Source organism: Miniopterus natalensis, chromosome 16, assembly GCF_054644295.1.
Source record: "Miniopterus natalensis isolate mMinNat1 chromosome 16, mMinNat1.hap1, whole genome shotgun sequence".
NCBI classification, from domain to species: domain Eukaryota; kingdom Metazoa; phylum Chordata; class Mammalia; order Chiroptera; family Miniopteridae; genus Miniopterus; species Miniopterus natalensis.
The window spans coordinates 32,732,701-32,754,217 of NC_142096.1; the positions used below are offsets into that span (position 1 = coordinate 32,732,701).

At 40.0% G+C, this 21,517-nt stretch overlaps 1 protein-coding gene across 1 annotated transcript; it reads right to left on the reverse strand.

The window, feature by feature from the left end:
• Positions 1-2,581: 2,581 nt before the first annotated feature.
• ZFAND1 (zinc finger AN1-type containing 1) lies at positions 2,582-18,578 on the reverse strand. The gene is made up of 8 exons (XM_087825467.1): positions 18,493-18,578; positions 15,661-15,703; positions 14,497-14,536; positions 11,818-11,945; positions 11,639-11,730; positions 10,746-10,867; positions 3,700-3,855; positions 2,582-3,608 (listed from the first exon to the last, which is right to left on the reverse strand). The coding sequence occupies exons 1-8, from the start codon at positions 18,545-18,547 to the stop codon at positions 3,438-3,440; spliced, it is 807 nt and encodes a 268-aa protein (XP_087681593.1). The 5' UTR covers positions 18,548-18,578; the 3' UTR covers positions 2,582-3,437.
• Between the last annotated feature and the right edge of the window lie 2,939 nt (positions 18,579-21,517).

Below are 21,517 nucleotides of genomic sequence, written 5' to 3' on the forward strand. Positions count from 1 at the left end.
AATAGGTGTTGAGGAGGCCTGCAGGTGGGTGTTACTATTTTATTCATTCATGTCAAGATCAAGTAAGTGTTCATTGGCCACGTTTGCTGGGCACTGAGCCCGGAGCAGGGTACATAGCAAAGGAATCCAACCAGACGCCGGCTTCACCCTCCTGCAGCTCGCTCGCTCAGGTGGCCCTTCAGCATGACTTAGAAAACCAGAGCCCAGAAATTAGCCCTGCAACATCCTGAGGCGGCTGATAGATTTCCTACAACTTTACACAGCGAGTGCATCGGTTAGGCAAAATCTGAAACTGTTTTTGGAATCCTTAAGTGGAAAAACAATTTCCAGGATGGTGACCAGGTAGTTTGAGAACCTAGGGAAAGCAGGTGACCGGACCCATGCCAAAGGGACAGTTTGGTTAAGGGACCACTGCTGCTGGACCTGGAGCCTGACGCAGTGGGGCAGTGCGAGGCCATGGTACTAATGCTCTTACTGCTCCCTTGTAACACTCGTCTCTGTTCACAGTGAAGGGCAAGGACGTCCCACTGACCCAGCCGAGTCATGTGCCTGGGCCTTGCCTGCCAAGAATAAAGAAAAGTATCAGAGTTTTTGGACTTCAACCCACATACTCCCATGATGACGTATTTCCCAAACAAGGAATGTCTGTTATTCCTGCTAGTATGTCTGCTATTAAGCCTACAGATCTGGTAGTCTCTGAACAGATGACCACTTCTGCAGATCCCTCAGGGAACCAAGACACAACCGGTGTTCAACGCAACAAGGACAGTTTGAAGTAAGTATTTTTAGATCACAGTATTTGCTCCTCAAAAACTGTTAAAGCAGTTTTACTGGACATTTCATAGAGTTTTTAAAAATTCTACTTATGTAGGTTAATCTTTCAAATCTTTCAGGTGTAGACCCTACACCTGAAACTAATATAATATTGAATGTCAACTCTAATTAAAAAATATTTTTTTTTAAGTTTTAAAGAATGCAATAGACCCTATAGTTCATAAATTGTATTTCCATGTGCCACATCAAGACAGTGTACTGATGCTGAAAATGGAACAGAACTAATGTTCCTGATATCTCAGTTAAGTTCCCAGAGACCGTTCCTAGTTTAAAAAGACAAAAACAAAACAAACAGAAACCTTATAAAACCAAAGCCATCTTCACAGTATGTGACCAAACATTTTAACTCACAGTTGTTGTTGCCCAGGTCAACAGTGTGAGGAATGAACCTTTCGTTTGCCTCTGGTTCCTGTCTGCGCCCTTTGCCTTCCCCAGCTCCCCTGGATCTTCCCCTTACCTCAGGTCTGCAGGGAATGAAATCCAACAAATCGGGGAAATGTACTCATCTGTCCTTCACATCTTCACTGGCCGATTACATTTCAGTGGAAGCTCATTCGTATCATACTGTTGTTACAGCTACGGCATCTGAATTTGAAACTACTTGTGGGCTTTCCACCTATATTACTTGTCTGCAAGCAGGTGGAAAGACACTAAGGTGGGGTGGGAACAGTGAAACCCTAAAATTTCAATGAGCATACTCAATGGAGAGCCCTAAAAGAAGGTCGGAGAAAGCTGTCTGATAGCAGTAATTTGGAAACAAGAAGCTCGGGGGCTTTTCTCTTGCCCACAACCTGTTCTCTTGAGGAGGCTGCTCAGGCTGGAGCCCCCATCTCTGGAGCCTCTGAGGAAGCTGGTGCCTGTGTCTTCCAGACAAGCTTGCCCACTACCTGGAAACTACCTTACCACGAATGCCTCCTGACATAAGTCCTTCCCTCCGTGCCCCGTGCTCTCCTCTCTCTCTAATTACTGACAGGCCGGCTTCTGCCTTCTCCCCCAACGTGGCTCAGTGTCTGCCAGCCTTCCCTGCCCCCTACTCACCCCCACTGGCACTTTCTCTGGTACGTTTAGCTTTAGCTGATTCATGAGACGTGTGTTGATGCCTTGCCACACACAAGTAATTATGACACATGCTAAGGTACTCATTTGTACGAAAACTTTCTGGTATTTGAAAACAGATTTAAGGATTATTTCTACTTCTGGTCATTCAGTTTGTGATGAAAGATCTGTTGGAACACAGCTATACTTACTATCCATCTGTTCATTTGGCACTTGCCACACTGCTTTGCATTGTAGTCACCATGGCAACTAGAATTAAATCCTTACCCTTAGTAGGTATTCGAATAACTACATTAATAAATGAGTGTATAAGCAACTGATGCAAGTTAGAAGCCATCTCCATTTTTTGCATGAAAATAATATGAAAAAATATTAGAGATTAAATGAACATTCCAGATTTATTCCTTAAAACCTAAAGCCACTATGCATGTCATATAATTAAAATAGAAAAGGGACATGCACACCAGAAATCATTTCTGTTCCTTCTATATAGTAGTCTTTTGTTGAGGATGGAACACATCGGTCAGAGGCATTCATTTTCATGTGGTGGTAAAATGTAGTTACTTTGGGCATGTGTTTTGCTTTGGTAGATATAAAGAGACTGCAATCAAGTTGAGCTACCCCATCTTTCTTCTCATGAAATACATTCACACAAACAAAAACAGGTGGTGACTCCTTAGAAGAGAACCTTTGTCAGAGATATGCCCCAGAGTGGGTAGATGACAGCAGGAAAATCACTTCCCCTCCCAGACCTGAGATTCCTCATCCAAAAACTCTGAAGAGTCAATGAAACAATCTCTCAGTTCTTCTGATTCAAGTACACACATCTATTTATACACCATGGAGCAGGTATATGGAAAAGCCACACTTCCCAGCACCACGGTGCTATGCTTGGCCATGTCACTAAAGCGAATATAATACATGTATCTTCTAAGAGCCAGTTCTTTCTTCCCCTGTCATAAGAATGGCAATGTCCCAAGGACATCAAAACATTTGGTGTAGATTCTGGGGTCAAGGTGACACGGGGTAGAGTCATGGTTAGTCAACAACTCACATAACCAATGAGAAATACACCCTTGTTTTTGTTATTACAGCACATCCTCATAAAAGCTAATTAAGTACAATAACTTGCTAACAACTGCGTGTCAATTCAGAGTTAAACTTTAAAACAAAAATATTTAAACTCAATTATAGGAAACTGACAATGGGCATTATGACATAATGGAAAAAATGTTAAAGAAACTTTTTTTTTTTTTTTTTAAATATGTCTTTATTGACCTCAGAGAGAAGGGAGAGAAAGAGACAGAAACATCAATGATGAAAAAGTCATTGATTGGCTGCTTCCTGCACGCCCTCTGCTGGGGATCGAGCCAGCAACCCAGGCATGTGCCCTGACCGGGAATCGAACTGCAGTCTCCTGGATCCTAGGTCAATGCTCAACCACTACAGCAACTTTTAAAAATAAAAAAATGTACAGTACTTGTAGTAAAAGAAACTGACTTAACATAGAATTTTCCTCATGATTCCTGGACTGAATCCTTGAATGACTATTCCAAGTAAGAGTCAACATTCTTTAAAAACTGGTCTTCCTCACTAAGGTATTCCAAGACAGCATTCCCACCATTGTATAAAGGACAGTCTTCCTTGGTGATCCAGGCTTCCAGTGTGTGGTCCAAGGGTAGCGCTTCTCCCGAGGTCACGTGACACAACCTTAACTTCTGTTAGGAGAGAAGCAGAGCACACTGTAATGAACATGCGCGTGTAGCATACCCTAAAACTCCCGGGGAAGCTATTATAACCAGCTGTTACCTTGGCTGTGGATTTGTTATTGTCATTTCTGAGACTGGCTAGAGAAGCTGCAAAGTCAATGACCTTCCCAATGCTCCATCGGTGAGAGAAGAACATGGGTTTGCTCTTCTCTTTGCTCCCCTTGGGTAAGAAAACCTGCAAGTAGATTCTTTCTGTCTGTAAAGAACAAAAAAGTTAAAATGCAGATTATATACATGAACTAGACATCTGTTTTTGTCTGGTGGCATCTCATCCTCTCTTCTCCTGGTCAGAGAGGGATTACCCTCTGATGGTAAAACTGCTGGTGGGAATGTCAATCATAGTAGCCTAGCATCCACCTGAATGCGTGGGACTAGGACTAGAGACTCTGGCGAGAGAGATCTGTGCAAAGACAGGTATGTGCCCTCAGTTAGGCCAACTAAGGTCTTTTCCTGGGATTTTATACTCAAAAGCTGGGAGCGGGAAGGGGGAGCTCTCTTTTTCCAGAGTTTTTTTAAGTCTTACTGAATTAAACCTGGAATTGCCTGCAGCTATCCCCCAGCCCTCTCAGCCATTCCTGAACCAAGGTGGAAGAAGTCTTGTCAAATGGGAAAGAATAAGTCAGGCAGAAGTCAAGGACACAATGGACTCTTTCTACTGCATCTGAGTCTGGAATTCGGTCATCCCTAGAGACCAGATCAAAACCACTCCCACCACATGAGGAAAAAAACTGTTCTGATTAAGCTAGTTGGTATCAAGTTTCTGTGCCTGCAAATGAAAGATCCCTGAAACATAAAACATGTCTTTTCATGTGAAAGACCTCACAACGTATTTAAAGATAGCAGGGCTTTTGAGAATAAAGAAGCTAAAAAAAGAAAAGAAAAAATAGACAAGTACCAACCATAAAAATAAAAGAGAAGGATTCTTCGGTCTGGATGGTTCCTCTAGTAGCCTAACCTCTATATGCTTCCTCATATTGTATTTTCTTGATAAATTAATAAATGCAGAAAAAGAAGTATAAGAGCAAAGATGCTTGGCCTCAGATCTTCCTTGATTCCTAAAACCAGCTTTAAGAAGAGCTGGTTTTACACATAAATTCCTGCTACGATAAAATTGTTGGCATAAGAGGAGCATCTCCAAGTCATAAAGAAAAGATTATAATTATCTTCAAAAATATTAGATTCAAGACAATTCCTATCCCAGCACCAAAGAATTAAGATTTGTTGTAGACCAGTGGAGTGTGTTATTACAGACAACAAGTATTAAAAGAAAAAATAAGAAATCATTGGAAATTCAAGTTTGGGCTAACTCTATAACCTAGTAGGTTCCTGCTCTAAAATTAAAGTAATAAGAGTATAAACATAAAAAGAGGATATTAAAAAGATATAGCCTCACCTAAAAAAAAAAAAAGATAAATATGTCTGAAGATCAAAAATGAAACAAATGCAGAAAGGTGAGTGGGCACAGTGAGAGACACAGAAAGGAGCTCCTATTCAACACAAACATGCATAGTCTGTAAACTGAAATTTCAAAACAAAGCAAAGATGAAAATAACTAAACATGAAAAGGACATTTTAAAAAGTTATTTAGGATTCACAGTGCGAAAAGTTAAAGAATAATATCCATAAAAAAGGAACAAGAAGTTATAAAACCAAACCAGGAAGAAGTGAAACAAGAAAAACTATAAATATCTAATAAGAAATATAAACATTAAAAAATTCAGTTTCTGCAATAAAAAACTCAGGATAAATTTCTATGACTTTCCATAAAAAGGTTTACTTGATTGGAAGATGGAATTGAGGAAGACATCTAGAATGCAGCACAAATAGACATCAAGATAGGAATTATAAATCCCAAAATGTGTCTGAAACTAACAAAAGTTTCAGAAGAGAATAGATGATGGAGAGGCAATATTCAGAGAGGAAATGACTATAATTTTCCAAAAGTGAAAAGTCAAAATTTTAAATGTACCTCAAGGGCCAAACTAGATAATTCAAGTATATCCATGCCCAGAAACATTGCACTGAAATCGCAAACTATCACAGGTAAAATCTTAAAAGCCACCAAAAAAGACAGATTACCCATAAATCAATGAGAATCAAGAGACAGAAAACGTTTCCCCAACAACAGACAACAGAGGCCAATGTACAGCAGATCCACAGAGGTAAGTGTCTAATAGATAATGCAGCTCAAGCGAAGGTATAAAATAGGGCACTTTCAGACAAAAGAGACTAAGAGTTTACCAGCCAAGACTCTGAATGAATGAACCGCTAAAGAATGGACTTCAGCAAAATAAAAATAAGTCTTAAGGAAAGAAGAAACTCAAAAAATATGTTGATAGATTTACACAGCTGTTGATGAAAATAATATATATGTGTGAACAAAGATGAAGGGATGGGAGATATTCGAGTGGGTAGGCAAGGCAAGTTCCTTGTCCCTTTTTTAAAAAAAAAAAAAAATGTTTTTACTGATTTCAGAGAGAGGAAGGGAGAGGGAGAGAGAAACATCAATGATGAGAGAGAATCATCCATCAGCTGCCTCCTGCACGCCTCCTACTGGGGATCAAGCCCACAGCACAGGCATGTGCCCTGACGGGAATCAAACCGTGATCTGGTTCATGGTGCACCGCTCAACCACTTAGCCACACTGGCCAGGCAAGTTCCTTGTCCTTATTAAGAGGATATAATACCAAGTAACTTTAGATTTTGAGAGGAAAACTGGTATTTAATTATATATACATATTAAAAATTTAAAATATAAAGACATGCCTGTTATGACCATTATTATATTATTATTATTATTATATTGGAGATTCTAGATAATACAGTATAAGCAAATTAAATAACTAGTATAGTTATTAAAACATGAAATTACCATTATCCTTATTTGTTAATGGATGTGACTGTATATCTAGGAAATCAAGGGCCCTAGCGGTGAAGAAACTTCTGAAATTAATGACAGAGCTGATGGCGCGGCTGACCAGATGAGTACACAGAGATCAAGGCCTCTCTTCTATCAGCCATGAGAACCTGAAAACAGAGGTGGGCACAAGTGTCCTGTTCACAACAGAAATAACCAGGGATGAATATAAATAAGGAGTAAGACTTAAATGGAGACATGTATGTTATAGAAGCAGGAACGCATGATCTGAATAACTGAAAAGACATAAGATTCCTAAACAGGACCACCATGTAATAAAAAGGTCATTTCTCTCAAAATTGGTAAATACCATATAATGCAAATCCAGTATGAACCCTTCAGGGTGAGGTTGATTTTTTCCTTTATACATCTTTTAATAATTACACTTGTTAAAAGTATGTAGGACCTTTGCAAATTTAAAAACATCAAAAAAAGATTTCAAGAAAGGAAAATACTAAGGATAATCACTAAAAGAAGAAGACTACAATTAATGGTTTCTAAAAGAGCAGAATAAGAGAAAATATAGAAAATTTGATCAATGCAAAAGATGACAGGAAAGGGAAACAAAGGAAACGGATGGTGAGCAAAAATCATAAGATGGAAGAGACACATTCAAAGGTATCAGTGACCACAATAAATATAAATGGATTCAACTCACCTATGAAAGAGGGATACTATCAAGCTGGATTAAAAAAACAAAGTCCAGCTATATGCTGCTTACAAGAGACACCCTAAAACAAAACAACACAGAAAAGTTGAACATAACGTGATAAAAAAAGACATAATAGTTAAATATTAACTGAAAGAAAACTAGTGAAACAATACTATTGTAATTCAAAATAGCATTTAAGGCGAAATTCATAAAGAAGATATAACAATGAAGAAATTCCACACACCTGGTAATATACAACTCGGCAAAAACATTCAAATTAAAAGAAAAAAACATGAGAAAACCACAGCTACAGGAGATTTTAACACATCTGTCTCAGAAACAGACAGATAACCAGACCAAAAATTAGTATGCACACACACGTACACACACAGGCACACATATGCAGACCTCTATAGACAGAGAGAGCGAGCTGCAAATGATAGAGCAGACAGGGCAAAATATAAGCAACTGGTACATTTGGGTAAAGAATACAGAAAATTACTTTCTTTGTACTATTCTTGCAACTGTTCTGTGTCTGAATTAAAGTTACCTAAAAAAAACACCCAAGAAGTAGGCTGAAAATAGATAAGTTCACCATTCAATGTGAGAAGTTAAAAAAACAACATTAGAGGAAATCTGAACAAAAGAAGAGAACAGAAAATAATAAAAGAACAGAATTTGGTGAAAGAGAAAGCAAAAAACAATACAGAGGTCAATGAAACCAAAATATGGTTCTTTGTGTCTTTTCAAACACAAACCTCTAGGAAGACTGTTCAAGGAGAAAACAAAGAAAAATCCAAATGAAAAATATTAAGAATGAAATGAAATGGAATGACCAAAGACACAGTAGAGATTCTGGAACGTAAGATAATAAGTTGAACAACTTTACAACAATAAACTGGAAAATCTACACCAGAAATTTTTAAGAAAAATGTTATTTACAAAATTTTATTTCAGAAGCAATAGATTATCCAAATAAACCAAGAACTATTAACATTTTGAAATAGAGTTAGAAATTCTTCCCCCCAAAAGGCTATAATAACCATTACCAAACCTTCAAGAACAAAAAATCCCCACCCCTTACAACTATTTCAAAGAGTAGAAGAGGAAAACTCAACTAAGTATAATCTGGCTACTGTCACAAAATAACACTAAATAATATATTAGAAAATCAATGTAGCAGTGCATTTTAAAAGAATTATAGACCAGAGTCAAGTGGTTTATCCTGGAATACATGGGTGATTGAACAACAGAAAAATCCATCAACATAGTTTATCACATTGACAAGGGGGGAAAGAAGATCATCTTAATAGATGCAGGAAAAAAACTTACAGAAAAACTTCATGATATAAATTCCTAGCAAACTGGGAACAGGAAGAAATATTGTTAACCTGAAAAAAGCTATCAAAAATCTCCAGTAAAGATAATACTTAATGGTAAAACTTTAGAATCATTTGGATTAAAGTCAGATGCCTGCTGTCACCTGTATTATCCAATATTGTTCTGGAGAGTTCAATCAATGCATTAAGACAAATAATGATGAAAAGGGGGAGGAGTAAAAGGAAAGAAAACTTGGGAAAAAAACAAAAAACCCTCAAAACACAAAACTGTCATTTGCAGAAAATGTAACTGTACAGAAAACCTACAAACTACGGGAGCAATTAGACATTTCTCTGCTGGATAGAAGGACAACATACAACAATCAGCAATAACCAATTAAAAAAACATTAGTTTTTTTAAAAAAAGTTATTATTTGCAAAGACAGCAAAAATTATGAAGAGCCTAAGAAGATGCCCAAGAAAAGCTATATAGATAGGTATGGTAAGTACAACAGATGTTATTTAAAGACAGAAAAGAAGATCTAAAGAAAAACTGGAACAATTGACCATTCACATGGATAAGAGTCAAAATTCTAAAGAGGGCAATTGTTCTAGGAGAAAAATTCAGGACAATTCCAATCAATCACAATTTCACAGAGCAGGACAAAGCGATTCTACAATTTTTACAAAAGAATAAATGGCCAAGAATAGATACAGCTGAAAGCAAGGAATAAGGTGCAGAGACTTGTCCTACTTATTATACAGCTATGACAATTAACACAGCTGGACACTGATGCAAAGATAGACAGAAAGAGAGGAACCGAACTGGATTCCCAAACTAGTCCCACATGTATAGGACAAGATGGTAGGTGACAGAGGTGTAATCACCAGGACTAACTCTCAATATCTTATGTTATGACCATAGGTAACCCATTCGGGGGGTGCGTGTGTGGAAATCTTTACTTCCACTTACTTACAATTAAATTATAAATGAAATAAAGAGCTAAACAAAATAATCGAATAAAATAAAGCTTTTAAAGGAAAATATAAGAAAATATCTTAAACAACTAATTGTGAAAAGTAAAAATCTAAAGGAAATCATTAATAAATTTGAGTATATTAAAATTTTACAAGCCTGAATCACTAAAGAGATCAAAAACAAAGGGAAGACAAACCACAGACTGAGAAAAGATATGTGCAACACTTGTAATCAAAGCATTCAGAACATCTAAAAAAATCTTACAAATCTATTTTAAAAAGTGTCAAACAACCCAACAGAAAAAAATGGGCAAAGGATATGAACAAATAATTCACAGGAGAAAGTCAATAGCCAATAAACTTAGGCAAAGTAGTTGAACCTCAGTAATAAAAAGGGAAATTTAACTTTAAACCTCGGTGAGATATAACTTCACATCTATCAGATTGGTAACAGTGCATAGTGCCCAGTGTTGGCAAGAAACTCTGAAACTCTCAGACAGGAAGGCAAAAAATCAGCACAACCAATGACAGTACAAAGTTTACATATCCAGAAAAGCTGAAGATGAGCATAGTCCAGGACCCAGCTTTTCTATTCCCTAGAGAAACATTTTCCAGTCTGAGGGTCTCAATCCTGCAGGGATTATAAAATCAATAATCTTTAAAATAAAATAAAAAAGATCAGCCTATCTAATACAGTTGTAAGGCTAGGGGAAACTGTTTTAAGGTATTTATGTATTTATGTATGTACATACATATAAAATGTAATTGATATTATAGAGTTTTAAGGGGAATGGCCTAGAGGAACATTCCCACATACACACAAGGACATCCGCTGTTTAAGAATTTATAACAGCAAAAAAACGTGGAAAAATTGTGAATATTGTTCATTAAGAGAATGAATAAACGTGGTGTATTCATACATGGAATATCCAGCTATCACAATGAACAGATTAGACTAAATGTGTCAACATGGATAAATGCTAAAAGCATGATGCCAAGTGAAAAAACAAAAATTATTGAAGAAGGACACACATGGTTCCCTGCCATTTCTGCAAAGTGAAAAATCTCACAAAACGATGTATTTTTGTAGCTACACACCTGTAACACTAGGAATGACACATACCAGATTCAGGTTAGTTGTTACCAGATGGGAGGGAGGAGCAGAGAGGGGCTTTAACTATATTTAAACTTTTTTGTTTTTCAGAGTCTCTAAGACCAACCTGTGGCAATGACTTGTCTCCATCAGCATGCATCTTTAATTTCATCAGTGCTACCTTTGCAGCTGTTGCACTATTTCTTGCACCCTTCCGTCGCTTACTTGCTGTCTCTCCTGTCTTGGAATCTAAAAAAAAAGAACAAGCACATAAGCAGATAAGAACAGTTGTATTTTCCAGAGTTTTATTCATTATTACTTTTTATTATGGCCCTAGAACTTACACAAATTACACACAATGGAGATATCCAGAGACAACATTAATTGTGTAGGTACTATATTTACATGGTTAATGGAAAAATACCAGAGGTTGATCCAAGCAATCTCCACGTCAAAAAACTCAGTTACATGCTTCTTTCCAATTTAAGCTTATTTCATCCAATCACTAACACTTCTACAGAGAACTTTAAGATTTGGTTATACAAGATTTTAATAAAGGTAGTATCCTTAACAGAGAATGAAAATTCTGCTAAATTAACATGTTGGCAGAGAGACTGGCCTAGGTTATAAATACATTCCCTCCTCGTATGTCAGATTATCAGAAGCATTCATAGGACAGCAGACTAGGCTTAAAGTTTAGTCTTTAGAGACTACAATCCACCATGTTAGCCTCATGAATGCCATTTCTAGCCACGATGGTTAACCAGTTGATCTAAGTGGCCCAGCAAGAGAACATCTATTAGGGAACTTCTACAGCATTTCCAAATTTTCTTTGGTCAGGTAGGTCTTGTGAAAAAATACTTTTACAAGAATGTCATCAAAATCTTTTGCAAGTTGTAAGGACCAGGGGCTGTTAACACCTTCCATACTGAAAAGCTGGCATAAGAAGCAGGAGCTTTGGAACTAACAGAGTATATGGGCAACACGGAAAGCAATGAAACACACTTCCTTGATACTTGCCAATAATGTCTTTAACGAGTTTCTGAGTGGCAGCCATACGAGGCTTAGGGAGCTCCAGTTTTTCACATTCATGATCTGACTGATGACGGTGTCTGTGAGCAACAAAAGAGTGACACTACTTCAAGTATTTGCATACAAATTAAGCATATATACAGAGTGTGAATGATCTGAGTGATCACCTCAGGCAAAAGTTCTTCTCACAATAAGGACAGATAACTGGTACAAGCTCTTTCTCAGTACAGTCCTTAAATGAGCATGGGTAAGACGCCTGCGTATCTGACTTCAATCTCTCCTTGACTGCAGTCACCTGAAAATGTAAAAAAACAGAAAATGGGAGTATTTCACATGGAGAGTAAATCAACAAATCTACTTTGGAAGGCAGCATTCAGATTATCTTTGCTTAAACTTATAAGAGCAACTTAGACACTCCCACAAAGCAGATTATAATATTTGTGTGAGAAATGATTATTGTGTTGACTGTTCTACATTTTCATAATTTCCTACTGTGGTATATTTATCTTCTAAGTCAAGTTAAAGTGACTATTCAGTTATTCTATAATTTTAGTCTTCTACTTTGTAACAGTCCAACACAAAAATGCCCCAGTAATAATATGCTCAGGTAATCATCTCATCATCAGTTCTCAACGGCAAATCATACCTACTTTCTACACCAATTTTAAGTAAATATATATAAATGCACACTTAAAAATTATATGTTTATCCATGATACAGAGGGTTAAAGACAGTTTTCATAATGATATACTGTTCTTGATGGTGTGTTCAATATCACATTACCAGCAAATATTACATCAGAAAAAGATGAGATGTTTTAAGATTTTTTAAAAACCCAGATCAGCCAGGCTACTTTGAGTATAGGTGTCCCCCACTATCTGAAAGTAGTTGAGTATGCCTATGAAATCTTTCATAAGTTGAAATGGCACAAAGTGAAGAAACAATTACCATTAACTTATATGGAAAATTCTTTTAGTGTTCCCAGACCCCCCAAATGGGTCTCCCAGATGCTCAGACACAGTTCAAAGCTAGGGCACCCTAATGCTGAGATGCCAGGTGTGGTTCTGAGGAAGGAGCCTGGTGGGGCTGCTCTCACAGCTCGGGGTGGGCACTGCCTTTACAGGGCATGGCTAGTTCACTGCAAAACAAATGCTAAACACTATTTTCACTTTTCACCTTTGTTCATAAGAGTGAAAACCCTTTTTGGATTTCTTTTGGGTAGCACAGATACTAATGTGGGTCTTCCATAAAAGTGAAGGGGCTTAAAGTGAACTTTCTAAAACCGGGGGAGCCTGTATTAAATAACTATGCTTCCAGAGTTGAATGAACTTAGGGAAATAATTGCTTGAAATCTACAATCAAAGGATATTCCTCTATATAAATAATAGTTACATCTTGCTGGAACTGACTTAACTATTTTTCCAAATTTGTTCCCACAGTCTCAAGGTAAATGATTTTTCTTCACTACTTAACTGAGATCCAATTGATAGACATTCTGTGAGAGACATTCATAGAAAATTAAATGACATCATAAGAAAAAGGAAGGCACAGGGCAAGCTGTGTAAGAAGCAGCAGTATGTTTACTGTATGACTCTAAATAAGTATTTCCTTCCAGTTAATCCTACATAATACCAATAAATTTGTTAATTTTTAGTTTCCTCAAATAAATCACCTAAACTTCACAATGCCAGACTTTGACTGAAACCCATTTAACCATAACTTTCTATAACTGAGAGAACAGATGTAAAATCCTTGGTAAGGTGCTTGGTAAACAATGGGCAGGAACAGATGTCCAAGGGCAAGGCTAATGCTTCCTTCCAAATGGAATGATTCTGTTTCACTTCCTGTCTCTCTCTGAACCAAGGGAGGTAGGGCCGCTTATCGGACTGTCAAATGTGAGAAAACTACTTTCCATGTGGTAGGCTCAGCTTTTTCTTTTTTCCCCTCTTGGAACTGAACTTGGAAGTCAGGAGGAGGCCTACCCTGGTCCAGCACTACTGTGACTGGCAAGCAACCTGCCTAATTTTGGCTTTCTTTGAAGACCTATTGGGCTCTCCTTACTAAGCTTTACCATTCACTTTCTCCTTTATCAATAATAAAGATATTTTGGCCTCTGTCTGCCAGCCCTTTTTAAATCTCTGGATTTGGTCAGAATTAGAATGGGACTTTGTTAAACTACAGGTTTGTTCCTGGTTGTCTAAGGCTGACTGAATCAGAACAATTTATTGCCACTGAATCCTAACAGCAGGCACCAGTAAAAATGAACACAAAAGTGGAGGAGCCCTAGCCAGTTTTGCTCAGTGGTTAGAGCACTGACCCGTGGACTGGAGGGTCCCAGATTCGATTCTGGCCAGTACCTCAGTTGCAGGCTTGATCCCCAGCCCTGGACTGGGTACATGCAGGAGGCAACCAATCAATGTGTCTCTCTCACATCAATGTTTCTCTCTCTTTCCCTTCTACTCTCTCTGAAAAGCAATGAGAAAAAATATCTTCCAATGAGGATTAAAAAAAAAAGAATGGAGGAAACTGGAAGGAATATATGATGAGGACATTAATTCCATTTTAGATCTGCAAATATAGAGCCTAAAGCTGCAAGTGGGCCACCTAAATAGAACTGAAGTGCAAAGAAATAAGAATTATGAGAATAAAAATGTATAAATACCAAGTAGACCAATTTTTCTTTAAAACAAACTGAGAAATATAAATGAAGCAAAAATAATACTTTGCATAATTAGCTTAATACACCAAATTTTACTCTGCTGTACAGACTGGTTTGAAGCCCCTTCCAGATAGGAAGAGAAGTACATAATACAAAGGTGTGCTAGTACACAGAACTATTAACATACCTCAGGACAGCTGTGCGACTCTCTGCTTCTGTGCTCAAGGCTTAAATAATTTTAAAAAACAGTGTTTATTTAAATGCAATCCAATAATATGAAGATAACTGCAATAATGTGAGATATTTCAATGGTTAGTTCCCTTAAGATTAATTACATTTACACTCCATTAAGAATTCTACATATAAGGATAACCGGAAACACCAGATACAGAGCATCTATTGCCTCAAAAGTTTTAAATGCAACTGTTCAACTTCCATATGAGCAAAAACAACTCATCACTCTAAATTACCTTTATTCTGAGTGCTTTCAGGTGTGTGAAAAAAAGAAAAATCTTTTGATTCTTTTTATTTCTCAAAGACCATTAATAATAAAAGGTCAAAGGAGTGCTCTAGTTCTGTTTTTAAAACATGCACTACTTCTAATAAATCTTTCTGAATTATCTTCCTAAGAGAATTTGTTCTTTCAGTGTTCTGTTCAATAAATTAAATGCCTGCCCTGGCCACTGTGGATCAGTTGGTTGGACGTTGGCCTGTGTAACTAAAGGTCGAAGGTTCGATTCCTGGTAGGGGGCATGCAGGAGGCAGCGGATCAATGCTTCACTCTAACATCGATGTTTCTCTCTCCCTCTCCCTCCCTCTCTCTCTAAAAATCAATAAAAATATTTTTTTAAATAAAAATTAAATTAATTAAATGCCTGATATGTGCAAGTGTAATTGTAAAGAAAATACATTTTCCAAAATCTTTGGTTTTATTTTGTATATTATGTGTGTGCAAAGAACATGTGATATCCAATTTAGGAAATGTATGGGTTGGGCTACTTTCCTTTCATTAATTAAAATAGAGTAATAATCATTAACTGGATTTTTTTCCATATACATTATATTGTGGACATGTTGTCTCCTTGTGATTAAAAGACACAAGTACAACTTTTACATTAAAAAAAAATCACACACAGATAATGCCATCTATGAAGTTTAAAGATTAACCAAATATATCTACAAGTAATCAGAGCCTATGACTAGTCTGTTTTTTCCAAGTGATTATCATAATGAATATCAAATATCAATGGCTAAAGTAAGAGCTATTTTACATCATTCTGCTGCTCAGAAATAAGCCTCATATTGCAAACACTAAAATTACTCCCAAACCCTTTGTAAAAACATAACTTACCAAAATATTCCTGAACAACCATCACATACAAATGGAAGAAAATCTAAAAGTGAGGGAAAATGTTACATTTTCTGGTCAGTATCTGATTTTGATTTAGTTTTCTTAAGCATATAGAATCTTCAAGTACTGAGCCACTGCCATAGATGAACTTTCCTTTTTGATCAATGTCCGAGTGTATCAAGTAGTGGTTAAACAAAAGCCATCACAACCCCAAGTCCTCTGGGAGAAAGTTACTAGATTACTAGGAGATAAGTGTTACTTCTTGTAGCATGCTAAATCTAAAAATTTCTGGGGGTTTTTGGTTTGTTTTTGTTTCCCAGAGTTAGTAGGTGTTGTTTTTGAAGACTGCATACTGAAAAAACACTGCATTTTAAGTGAAAAACCTGGGTTTCGATTCTGATTCCACTGTTTATTAATTTAGCAATGCTAGGCAAGTTACCTAACAGTAGAGCTCTGGAGATTTTATATATAAATCTATTTTATAGTATATGTATTATATCTATGTAAACACACACATATATACATATATATATATATATATATATATATACACATAAAATCAAAGCTTTATTATTAGGTAATATAGAAATAAATGTAGATATAAGTATATAATGTCTGTGTGTACATGTGTGTTTGTATATATCTACAGCTATGCTTTATGCTATATCTACTTCATAGGGTAATTATAAAAACCAAATGATGTTTGTAAAAGATATGAATAGTAAGAAAGTAACTATAATTCCTAAGATAATTACAATTAACTCATCTTGAATATGTTCAACCTGAGAAAAATCCTATGGTGACTGGGTGGAAATGCTTTTAGAGACTCCAGAAATTCGATAGATTGATTGATACTAAAATTTAATCCTGAACTATGTTTTCCCTTGAGGAACAACCAAATTAGAATTAGCTAACTAAATAACAACTAAGTTAGGAACAGAATTTTTAGAAAGCACATGGAAGTATCCATTCCCAGATGTGGCACCAGATGCAATTAGTTACTCTCTAGATTGTTTTCAGTGTACCTCATATTAAATAATAGTTTATAGCCAAGTAAGGCTGGCTATATCCAATCAAACCACTTTTATGAAGTGAAAAGACACTGCCCTTTATAGGAAGCTACAGTTTCCCCCCGAAGACCTCATCCTACAGGTTACCTCAACTCCCAACAGAAAGAAAGGATCTTATAATCAAAAAGGACCCCTGGGTAATTCTGCTTGTGGGACATGAGAGCCCAAATACACTTCTTCCTTCACCTGGGAACTGCGCTTAATGAACTGTCACTGCTGCTCTGACTGAATGATTCTGTGAACATGTTTCATACCAAGAAAGTGTGTATACATTTGTCAGCAAGACAGAAACTGAAGCATGTAATACTCTGTAAAACTTTAATGTCTCTTTCAAATTGGAAATGTTGTACCTGCCTGTTATTTTGAGACTTTGGGTGACCATGTAAATATTAGATGCAAACCAAGAGGACTCGGGGTGAAGATCAAGATAATTTCCTGACACCCTACACCATCCTTCTATCCACCCAGAAACTAAAAAAAAATTAGGATATTCACTTAACATACTCCAAAATCTTAACCCCTGTCCACTAGTCCAAAGAGCTAGACCTTGGCCTCATTTCAGATATTTAGATTTTAGGAGACACCTGAATTTGGAAAGGAAGATGGATATCTCACAAATGGTAGATAAGGTGAACTTATTAGGGTTAATAGGGTATACCAGAGATATATAACTTACAGTCAAAATCAACTGGCTAAGCTTCAGGAAGAAAAACGTACAAGGAAGCAAAGGTTCTTACTTGCTGGAGGGCTGGCATCACAGCCATTGAAAGGTACATATACAGAGGGCTGTAAGTAACGAGAGCCCAGCAGGGATGCTGTCCTTTGCCCACAGGCCACAGCAGGTATCCTAGTCAGTTGTGGCGCTCCCACTAATCCGGGCTGAACCTCAGAGTCCTTCTCATCAGTGACTCAGGAACCTGCCACCAGTGACTGTAGCTGCAACGGGAGATGAAGCCTACTGGCCACTCTCTCGAGCCAAATGCGATAGCGCCCATGTGGCATGAAACCCAGGTACCAAGGACCGAGCCTGCTGTGTGCTGCAGTGTGTCAGGGGCTTGCCTGGGGAGACGTGTGAAATCCTAAAGCCTGGGCCACGCTGCCCTGCGCCGGCTACTCCATGGGCTCCGTGCGTCACGGGTCCCCCAGCTCAGGGGACAGAGATCCCATGGTCACTGATGCTCTGAAATGCAGCTGACCTACCAGTTTGAAAGCTGTTCTACGAAAAGACCGAATTTCATAGCTTTACGAAGTCCCAGCCCCAAACCAGGTGCTGGGCAGACGTCTGTTGATGGGGTGACAATCGGGATGCAAGAGCGACAGGGCCGGGACAGTGGGCCACCAGGCGGAATAGTCTGAGGGTCAGAATCCCTGAGGCTCTGGTAGAAGCTAAGGGCCTTCGCGCTCGAAGCTCGTCTCGGGAGGAGCCCGTGAAGCCGGGTTACACTGACCGCGCCCGCTGCCTTCGCCTGACAGTAGCGGGTTAAACAGTGAGTCGGGGCAGGCCTGAGGTCGCAGTGGCAGGGCGGAGGGCGGCTCCAGCCCTCCCCCCGCGCGGCTTCTCGGCGAGTGCACCCGAAAACCCAGGGGCACGCCCCGGAGTCTGCAGGAGCTGCCGGGGTCCCTGCCAAGGAGACCACGTGTCTCCCTCCCACGGAGAAGCGCCCGCGCAGCTCGCGGCACGCGCCGGAGGACGCGCCCGCCCAGGCCTCCCCCTCCCGCCGCCACGGCCCGCGGGGCAGAGCGGGGCCGACTCCGCCATCACCTCGCTGCCGGCAGTGCTCCACCTGGCAGTGCTGCCCGACGTCCAACTCCGCCATCTCCCCGCGCCGCGAGGGGCGGGGCGGAGGGGCGGGGCGACGGCGCGCGCGGCGCCTGCTGGGAACGTGGGGAGCTCAGGGTCCGGGCCTGCCTGTGGGGCGGGGCCCGAAGTGGGCGGGGCCCGAAGTGGGCGGGGCCCGAAGTGGGCGGGGCCGGAAGCACCTGGGCTGCGGTGAGTGCGCGGGCTCCGGAATGTGAGCGATTTGGCACCGAGTCCGCCCAGAGGAAGGGCGCGTGGTCTTTTTCCCGGACGGGAGTCCTCACCTCCAGCCCTTAAGGAAATACTCAGCTCCCGCCCTGAAGGACTGCGTGCTGCCGCCAGAATCGCGGGAGGCCTCCCGGCATTGTCGTCTGCTGTCATTGGTGTGACTGGGACCGAGCGCGGCGCCCGGCGCGGGTAGTCATCCGCTCGTCTAGTGCAGGAGAGGACGCGGCTCCAGCAATTCCTACACCGGCGTTTCGGGATTATATAGTTTGAAGTAAATGCCCCTTGTAAGGATGACATTAGACGTTTCCTATAAATAAAGGTTTCTTTTTTCTTGTCTTTAAAAATTCTGGTAGAAAAAAAGTCTCTAGCTCCCGAGCACAGAGGGTCCCTCACTTAGAGCCCAGACTCGTTACACAAACCCCCGAAGCGGGCTGACGGGGTTCCCCTGGGATGCAGGAGTTTCAGGGGCTTGAGGAGCCGCTTCAAAGGTACCAAGGAAGGGGAGGCTGCCTGGGTGAGGTGCAAGTGGGCGCCGGTCCCCCGACGCGACACCAGGCGCGAGCCAGAGCGCGTAAATGGCAAGTCCTACCGGACTCACGACGGACGGGGAAGCCCCCAGTGCCGCCTCTAGTGCCCTGGGCACTCCGGTGCCTGGTGCGTGACCTTGGCTTGTGCCAAATCAATATTCATGGAGGAAGGGGGAAGGGTAGGCTTGGGAAACAGGTGTCATTACTTCAGGATTTGCTCTTGGATAAATCTGTTTAAGAAATCCATCTCAAACTTGCTTGGATCTCTGGGGACACTGCAGATTTGAGAGCTGGACGCAAGCTAAGAGATCATGTAGCTATCAGCCTCCTTAGCTTTTCTTTTCTGAAGATGAGGAAACAGGTTCATAGATGTTAAATCATTTGCCCAAATTATTGGAAGAGTCAAGACTAAAATCCAAGTATCAAAGACTTCTGGTGTTCTTGGATCTAAGAATTAGTGGCTCACCTGGATTTTGTGTGTTTGTTTTAGCTGATTGGGTCAATCAATCAATAGCAGGTTTTCTGGAATTTTACTGTTTTCTAGACTTTCTAAGTAAATTCTAATTTACTAGAATGTTCTAGATAGGTGGCAAATATATATATATATTTCCAATCGTAATGGAAATATTTTTATTTTTTCAGTTCACTTAGCCTGGGCGTATAAGGTATTAAATAATTAGAATAGCCACGACTGCAGTTGCTAGCTCTTCCATCTCTACTTAGTCTCTTTTGTTGATTTCTCTCTAGATGCTACTTAAACATGACTGTTTCCCTATAATTTTGTCCTTGGTCCCCTTATCAATTTACATCCTCCTACAAGGGAAATTCCCATGGTTCTGTGGTAGGCAGTTAGACAGACATGAGCAGAGCAAGGACCATAGGCCGGATACAGAAGGTCACTAGGGTAGAAAGCCCCCAGTGCCTAGCAATGGGCAAAACTGGAAGAACAAGGGTAAACTTTCCTCCCCTGGCATATTGCTGGTCATGCGGTTCAGACCCTCCCCTGACCTTGCCTCCCCTGGCATGTTGCTAGTCATGCAGGTTAGACCTCCAGAGAGGGCAAAGGAACAAAGGGGCCAGAGAACAGCCCTCAGCATTAAGCCCCCAGTACAAGGATGTTTTGACCCACATCAAACATCTAGGCCTGCCCCGCCGGCGTGGCTCAGCGGTTGAGCTTTGATCTAGGATCCAGGGAATCGTGGTTCCATTCCTGGTCAGGGCACATGCCTGGGTTGCGGGCTCAGTCCTCAGTGGGGGGCGTGCAAGAGGCAGCCGATCCATGACGACTCTCTCATCATTGATGTTTCTATCTCTCTCTCTCCCTCTCCCTTCCTCTCTCTGAAATCAATAAAGATATATTTAAAAAATAATAATAATACATCTAGGCCTCAGTTGTGTTTCAGCTCTAGGCCCAAAAAAGCAGCAAAACCAGACAACTGACACCATGGCTGACATCAAGGCCAGCTGCATTGACTAATGACCCCCTGCCCAGTGGAGACAAAGATCCTGAAAGGACACATCTGGAAAGCTGATAAATCCTCTATGGAGATCCTCCCCTGGGACCTACCCTAAGATCTCCACCCTTAAAAACTTTTAGGATGGAGGACCCAGCGCTCTCCCCCCAGGGAGCACACCCAGGTCTTCCCCATCCCTTCTTCTTCCCCTCAAGCACATCACCATTACCTTCCTCTCTCCTGAGCTCCAAGGTCCCTTCTTTGGCCTCTGTAACTTGTTTCTTGAGCCCATTTCTTCTACCACTCACTTCTTCTATGCTGTGACTTTCTAAATAAACTTTCTCTTATAGTTTGAATCTTGGCTCTTAATTCTTTCCTAGTCAGGACTCAAGTACTAAGGTTGCTGAACCAAGGTCCAGTGTGAGGAAAGAGGGGTCAAGGGTCTAATACCTGTGCTATTCTCACCCCTGCCCACAGTTCCAGTGACTTCCATATCCATATTTTCAGCCCCACGAACATGCTCCCAAGCAGGAGGTCTATATTTCCATCTGTAGGTTAGACACAGCTACTTGGTGTCATTTGTCATGTAAAACTCCAGTCTACAATGGAACGCTTCAGTGGCTTCTCTTAGCTATAAAATGACATCTGCACTCGAGTCAATTCAGCAAGTGTTTTGGGGCATCAGGTGCATATCAGATACTATTCTATGTTTGATACAGAATTGAATAAGACATGGTCCCCGAACTCAAGATGCCCACATGGTCTACAGAGCAATGTCTC